Source organism: Pectinophora gossypiella, chromosome 28, assembly GCF_024362695.1.
Source record: "Pectinophora gossypiella chromosome 28, ilPecGoss1.1, whole genome shotgun sequence".
In the NCBI taxonomy this organism is placed as follows: Eukaryota; Metazoa; Arthropoda; class Insecta; order Lepidoptera; family Gelechiidae; genus Pectinophora; species Pectinophora gossypiella.
The window spans coordinates 1,259,197-1,267,270 of NC_065431.1; the positions used below are offsets into that span (position 1 = coordinate 1,259,197).

Consider the following 8,074-nt stretch of genomic DNA (forward strand, 5'->3'; position numbering starts at 1 on the left):
AGTTGGTGAGGCGGATAAACCGCCTTGCAGAAAGCGGTGTACACCTCTCGACAACCATGTTTCTGCCTTGCCGTCCAGTCGCGTCGGCTAGATAGGTGGCCCATCTAGTGAGTGGCGAGTCACCGCCTGCTCATTTTATCCATGTTTACCAACATTGGTCGAGCAGGCGCCATAGTCCCACATAGCCCCAGTATCCCGGACCACTAACCCTCAACTCAATAGCCCAGTTCCCTTTGTTCCCATAATCTGCATTAGTCCTACACGAACCGGGGATTTTCTTGTGTGCACTCCCTTAGTGCATACAGGGATAATCGCCGGTTGGTGTCACACAACATTTAGATTAAATTGCCTTTAAGGGTTCTACGTGTTGGCTTCGGCCCCACGCACGCATTCCAAAAGTCCGGTACTCCATAGCCTCGAGATATGGAAACGACATACAAATAATAATAAATAAAATAACACACATACATACATACATAAACTTACGCCTATTTCCCACCGAATTAAGCAGAGATAGAATTCCATTTGCATATCAGCATGGTCTGAATGATCCCTTAAAGTTTTCGTTACGATGTCACTAACATTCTGTATATTATATCCATTTGATTGAAGATAAATAGAACGAAGTATCTACTTACACGTAACCTCAGATTGTAAGCATACTTGAGTCGACTCGACAAATAACGCGATGCGCTCGCTTCTTAGTAAAGACATCAGTATATTACAAACATACTGGCCCCGATTCCTGCACACACATCCTTATTTTATTTTAAGTTATACCTGTCACTTTCTCATCCGCCGAAAAAGAAAAGGACGCATAATTGACTGGCATAAATAAATGCCCACCTCTTCGGGGAACATAGGCGTGAGTTTATATAATATATATATAGTATAATATGTGGGTGGCGCCACAAATAATCAGAAGACTATTTGCAGCCACTTTTGATACATAGTCCTAAGATGGATAATGATGAACCGAAAATTTAAAATTTAATTATTTTAATTTTTTATTTGAAATTTATGGAATAAACGTCAATTTTAAGCAGAAATCTAAAACAACCGTCTAAAAATTTTACATACGCAATAACCCGACAGAGTTAAGTAGACAGCACGTCAAACGGATTACATACCAGCGAGATGCTTATTTTATTGGCCCGGGTTATTCATTCGTTTTAAAATTAACTTGTTGACAAGCATCCGTCCCTTTCTTTTTCGACGGATAAAAAAATGACGGATATAACTTAAAATAAAATTAGGCGGTGTCTGCAGGAATCGGGGCCAATGTGTCAGTATGAAATACTTTCCCTTTAAATTAAGTATTAAAACATAAACAACACAGGACTTTAGTGTCATCGTAAGGAATACTGAGGGGGATGATTCAGATCATGATCCTGAGTTAATATCAAATAAATTTCCTGTCGGAAAATTCTTGAATTTTTTTTAAGTTTTGTAATTTTACGACGGAAAATTTCACTTGATATCAACTCAGAATCATGAGCTGAATTAACCCTCAGAGTTTTCGTTAAGGTGTCACTAACACCATGTATTGTTTGTTTTAATACTTTATTATAAAGGGAAAGTGAGGAGCTCGGTGACGCAGCGGTAAACGCGCTCGGTCTGCGATTGTTGAAGTTAAGCAACTTTCATAGGATGGGTGACCACAAAAAAAAGTTTTCATCTCGAGCTCCTCCGTGCTTCGGAAGGCACGCTAAGTCGTTGGTCCCGGTTGCATTAGCAGTCGTTAATAACCACCAATCCGACTTGGCCCGCGTGATGGTTTAAGGCCCGATCTCCCTATCCATCCATAGGGAAGGCCAGTGCCCCAGCAGTGGGTACGTTAATGGGCTGGTGATGATGATGAAAGGGAAAGTACTTCATACTGACATAGTGGACCTATACACCCATCTAATTTTATTTTAAGTTATACCTGTCATTTTCTTATCCGCTGCTGTTGTCCTATAGAAATAAAAATACACGTCTACTTACTAAGAAATTATGGTGTATTGTATATTTTCCAGGGCTTCAGAAGGATCATTCTTCCCGCCGCGATCGGTAACCGGAGAAGACATTGTGCATATCTATGACAAGGATCTGTGCAGGGTGATGCCTCTCCAGTACCGACATGATGTTTACAAAGATGGTGAGTTATACATAAACATAACATAAACGGCCTATATACGTCCCACTGCTGGCACTGGCCTCCCTTCAATCAACCGGAGGGGGTATGGAGCATACTCCACCACGCTGCTCCCCTGCGGATTGGTGGAGGTGTTTTTACGGCTAATAGCCGGGACCAACGGCTTAACGTGCCCTCCGAAGCACGGGATCAGTTTCAAGGACAGTCAGGTCATTCAAGCCTGCAAAGTCCTTACCAAACTAAGGACAGTCTCACAAAATGATTTCGACAATGTCCACATATGTCTAGCAGAATAGTAGATAGATATTACAAATTAACTACACTAGCAACTGACTTAGTCTCGAGAATGGTTATGTCACAGTTTCATCATAAGTTCACTATGGTATTTGCGATCCTGTACTAAGGTTTGAACCGGTACTTGAGAAGCAAGCCACAGTTATAAAATAAGTACTTTTTTACACTTAACTAACCCAAGCAAAAGGGAAACCACAGCCCTATTTTTCCCTAAAAAAGTAGTATGGAGAATGCTACACTGACAAGAGCGTGGCTCTTAAATCAGTGAAGATGAACCCAGTTAACATCATTCTTCTCATCTATTCTTTTATCGTGTGGGTTGTGAGGTGGATGACCATTGACCAACCTCATCAGCCCTGGTGTCAGGATTATTATTGAGCCGCCAAAGGCCCCTAACATCGTTATAATGTATTATTTGTTACCTTCCAGGCATCCAAACAGGCATGTACACACCTCCAGCGTCAACGTTCGAGTGTGCAGACGTGAATGCGGACAACAAATGTTACTGCCAGGGGGAGAAGTGTCCTCCCAGAGGCCTCCAGAACATCAGCCCTTGCCAATACAGTGGGTATCATGCATAGATTTACTACAACCGTAGATTGCACATCAGCGCTCAAAGAGTGGGACGCAAAGTTACTGTTAATATAGCGACGTTGACAGTACTTTACCTCAGTGCGCAATTAGGCGCCGAACTGGCAACATGGGGAAGGGCGTGGTAAAAACTTGCAAAAATAGAAGCTCAAAGCGAAAAAAAGAAAGATGGAACATCATATTTCTAATAAGTAATGACATTGTGCATGTTATCATAGTTATAAACATTTTAGTTTTCGCAGTAAAACCCACCAAAATTATTATTTTAGTTTAAAATACACTAAAACATGTACTGCCGGTCAATCCGAGTCGCAGTATAACCCGACTGCGTTACGAAGTACCACGCGCCAATAAACCGGACCTGTCAAATCTTCAGGTTAGGTAAGCGGACCCTGTGAAGAACGGGATAATGCTAGGGAGATGATGAAGATTTCGATCAGAATTATAATTGGTGGAAGATGTGTTGTGCTTAGGTGTAATAACAAGGGTCATTATTTATACCCAAAAATATAGACAAAAGTTGTTTTTGCCCTTTGCCGTTGAGACTGGGGGCCCATGGGGTTGCGAGGCACTGGATTTCGTTAGGGAGCTGGGGAGGCGGTTGCGTGAGAAGGGCCATGATCCGCGTTCCGGATCGTTTTTGGTTCAGCGCATTTCACTGGCTGTTCAACGTGGAAATGCGGCCAGTTTAATGGGTAGCTTTGAGCCGGAAGCGGTCCGGGGTGGGCTACTGGAGTAGGCAGTTTTGGACGAAGCCAATTGTGGTTTTGTTTTTGTATTTTGACGAAGCTTGTGCGGATTTTATTATGTATGAATTGAATATGCTTTCCCTTATTTTTATTTTATTTTTTTTTTTTTTTTAATATGAATGTTGGTACTGACGAAGCCTGTGGTGGATTTACATTCTGTTTTTTTATTATTTATGAATAAATCAATCCTTACTTTATTCTTAATCTAGAATTTTGAAATTATACTTAAAGTTGCATTATGTTTGTTATCCATGAAATTAGAAGGTTAAACGAAGACAAAACTGTACAGTTTTTTTGGGAGACTTACCTTGGAAAGTCTCTTATTATGATAATGACAGCGAAAACCACAAACAATGTAGAAGAAGTGTTACTTAATCTCCTCTTCGTATCTCCATCAGATGCCCCGGTGTACCTGTCTTTCCCTCACTTCTACGACGCGGATCCCACCCTGCTGACACACTTCGACGGCCTCAACCCCAACAAGCAGAAGCACGAGACCTACTTCATGATTCAACCTGTAAGTAATCAATAATCCGCACTAATATTATAAATGAGAAAGTGTGTCTGTCTGTTTGTTTGTTCGTCTTTCACGGCAAAACGGCGAATAAATTGACGTGATTTTTTAAGTGGAGATAGTTAAAAGAATGGAGACGGACCTAGGCTATATTTTGTCTCTTTCTAACCCTAACTAAGTTTGTATAGAGCGTTCCGCAGTTTTCCCAATTGGTGTTTGTGAGTAACAAAAAAAATCGTGCATCATTTTATTCTTGGATATCTGTCCCCAACCCCTTCAAAGAGCGGGTTCAATTATTTATGGGACTTTTCGCAGTTTTCAAGGTAGAAAGCTAAATTTTGGTACATTAGGAAAGGGAAGAGTGTTACCTCTAAAAACTAGTGTCATTATACATATAATCTTCCCAGGCTCTCGGACGACGCCCTGAACCGAGGTTCGTGCCGAACTGGGCACCCTCAGGCCTGTCGTTAAACTCTACGCTCCTCATTTGTCAGGCCAATAAGAAAACAATATAAAAAAAAACAGGTTTTGTTGACGAAAATCACAACAGAATGCGATTTTTCAAAAAGACGCTCGCTATGTTTTCTCTATGCACACTGTAACGTCATAAGTAGAAAAAAGAAAATGTATTTCGTCAGTTTTAGATCTGTCTTTATTTACTACTTAATCAGAATCTCATAATACTTAGGGTGTTAATGACATCATAACGAAAACTTTGAGGGATGATTCAGTAGGGATAACAGCCGACTCATAGCAATTATGTCACAGCCTGTAACTACATATTTATAAATGTAAACAAATATGTTATTGTCATATATTTAAGGCTTAAATGGTACAAAAACATAAAGATATTTGTCAGTATCAAACTTCAGACCATAATTTTATTCCGAGTTGATATCAAATGGAATTTTACGTCGCAAAATTCATGACTTTTTTGTGTTTCTTTTTAAATAATTTCAATTCTATACATTTGCGATGGAAAATTCCACTTGATATTAACCCAGAATAATGAGCTGAATCACTCTCAGTATTCGTTACGATGACACTAACACGCTGTATATCTTTGACCTACGATAAAACCCATTTCTTTCCAGAAACTCGGCGTCCCGCTAGAGGGCTTCGTTCGCGTGCAGCTGAACCTTAAAGTGGACCGTGCCCCCAACATCCCCATTAACAACATACACCGCTTCCCGGACATCATCTTCCCGGTCATGTGGCTGGAAGAGGTAACAATAAATAAAAAATAAAACTTAAAATACTTCCTTTTTCAACACAATCCCAACTGAGGTCAGGTTGGAGAGTCACAGTGGTCCTGTGGTACAAGAGTCACTGTGGTCCTGTGGAACAAGAGTCACGGTGGTCCTGTGGTAGAAGAGTCACTGTGGTCCTGTGGTACAAGAGTCACTGTGGTCCTGTGGAACAAGAGTCACGGTGGTCCTGTGGTAGAAGAGTCACTGTGGTCCTGTGGTACTAGAGTCACGGTGGTCCTGTGGTACAAGAGTCACGGTGGTCCTGTGGTACAAGAATCACTGCGGTCCTGTGGTACAAGAGTCACTGTGGTCCTGTGGTACAAGAGTCACTGTGGTCCTGTGGTACAAGAGTCACTGTGGTCCTGTGGTACAAGAGTCACGGTGGTCCTGTGGTAGAAGAGTCACTGTGGTCCTGTGGTACTAGAGTCACGGTGGTCCTGTGGTACAAGAGTCACGGTGGTCCTGTGGTACAAGAATCACTGCGGTCCTGTGGTACAAGAGTCACTGTGGTCCTGTGGTACAAGAGTCACTGTGGTCCTGTGGTACAAAAGTCACTGTGGTCCTGTGGTATAAGAGTCACTGTGGTTCGAAGCCCGGTGTCGGACTTGCAGTAGAATTTTCACTAACACAGTTAACTTAACAAAGTATAGAATTGAAAATAACAAAAAAGAACGTGAATTTTGCGACGAAAATTCCACTTGGTATTAACTCAAAATCATGATCTGAATCCTCCCCCTCAGTATTTGTTAAGTTGTCACTAACATTAACTCTCTCTTTCTTCCAGGGCATCCACGAGGTAACCCCGTCCATTTGGCGATGGATCTACCTGGCCACCACTGTTGGCCCAATCGCTGGCCCAATTTTAACATACGGAATGATTGTCGTCGGCATTCTCACCCTCGCTGTGGTCTTTATCAAAGCATACAAATCCTTCGTCATCGGCCAAAATTCCATGGAAATCGTAGAGTTGGGAAGAGAGACAATCCGGAGAAGTTCAACTCTGATTATCAATGGATCCCACAAGCTTTTGCCTTGCAGGGACACCGTCTACCAACCCCTAAGTCAGCCATTAGATGGCCCAAATGACAAAGAAGACAAGCCGCTTCCTGAAGAGTTCCACTTCATAAAAAGGTCAGAGATAAGTCAGAGTTTAGACGAGTTAAAAGGAAAGATAAAAAGTGAATTTGTGAGGTCCAATTTCAATTTTCATGAAGCTGAAAAGGAGTCTTTAATACACTCGAATAACTCGTTCATTTTGTCAGAACTTAGAAGATGTAGTGCCTTGAATTTAACAGACTTTTAAACGTGTATTTAGTCGAAGACTACCCCTTGTCTCTAAAGGGTGGATTGTGGCCTTCTATTGGGAGAGAATTTGCTCAATAACTTAGAATAATAATTATGGGAAGCAAATATGGGAGTGTGTAAACCGTTTCTCAAATGGCGAAGCGTTTTCTTGTCCATAGTTTGATTTTTACGTCGTGAGAATCACATTTCCGAGAAATGTGTTTAGGAGGAATGTGGCCTAACCGTATTGGGCTGGTTTTTCCTTCGCGGGTTGGAAGGTCAGCCAGGCAGTCGCTTCTGTAAAAAACCGGACCTGTCAAGTCTTCAAGTTAGGTAAGCGGATCCTGTGGAAAATGGAATAACGCTAGGGAGATGAGTTACATTTTTAAAGTCTTTTTTAGAGTAATAAAATTATTTAAAGAGCTTTTCAGAAATCCTGATTCAACCTTTGTGCTCAAAAAAAAATACTTTTATATTAATTCCTGTGTCATGTAATCAGGATTAACAATTCGTATCTTCTTCTTCTATCGTGTAGGTTGTGAGGTGAATTACCAAACTCATCAACTCTAGTGTCAGGGTTATTATTGAGCCGCCAAAGGCCCCTGACATGGCTCATATAAAGACTGCATAAGTAACATTTCGGATTTTGAGCTGATTTTGAGAAACGGTTTCCTATGCTTATTCTTAAATAAGGTTGTGTCAAGGACTGAGCGTTGCGATTCCAATTTTTAAAGGGATCCCTGTAGATTTAATTATAAATGTAATCAGACTGTAAAAGAAAAGATCGATGACGTATCGAAGCGAAGCGATGGGTTAACAGACGGCGAATGCTCGAATTCGTGTGATTTTACTTAAGTAATCGTACTAAAGTTTTTGTGTCAAGTCAAGTCACACGGCTTCGCGCAAAGTGGCCGTGTTTCTTCAACCACTAGATAGACTGTTGTATCATTTCACTAAAGACGGTAAAATAATTTAAAATCACTTCAGGACCCCGATATCGACCCAGCCGATGTGGTCGTCAATTTATCGCTAATTGTTTCAAATATAAACCTCTCAGATGACGCCCTGAGCCGAGGTTCGCGCCCATTTGGGTCCTTAGGCCTGTTGTCTTAAATTTTGTACCGGGTGAGAGCCCTCAGCGCTTCCTATTTCTCCAGCCAAGTAGTTAATACCATCTGAAGTCAATTTACAACGAAAAAAAGGTCCCTTATATTTTATGCCTCATCTATTTTTTCTTTTTGTCTATGAAAGAAAA

General features: G+C 41.2%; 1 protein-coding gene across 1 annotated transcript in view; it reads left to right on the forward strand.

The window, feature by feature from the left end:
- Positions 1-8,074, forward strand: part of LOC126379165 (scavenger receptor class B member 1) — a 131,681-nt gene extending 123,607 nt beyond the window's left edge. Inside the window, exons 10-14 of the mRNA XM_050027827.1 lie at positions 2,019-2,140; positions 2,861-2,995; positions 4,170-4,288; positions 5,380-5,511; positions 6,320-8,074. Coding sequence (XP_049883784.1) covers positions 2,019-2,140; positions 2,861-2,995; positions 4,170-4,288; positions 5,380-5,511; positions 6,320-6,838 — 1,027 coding nt within the window. The 3' untranslated portion in view covers positions 6,839-8,074. The remainder of the gene's footprint in view (positions 1-2,018; positions 2,141-2,860; positions 2,996-4,169; positions 4,289-5,379; positions 5,512-6,319) is intronic.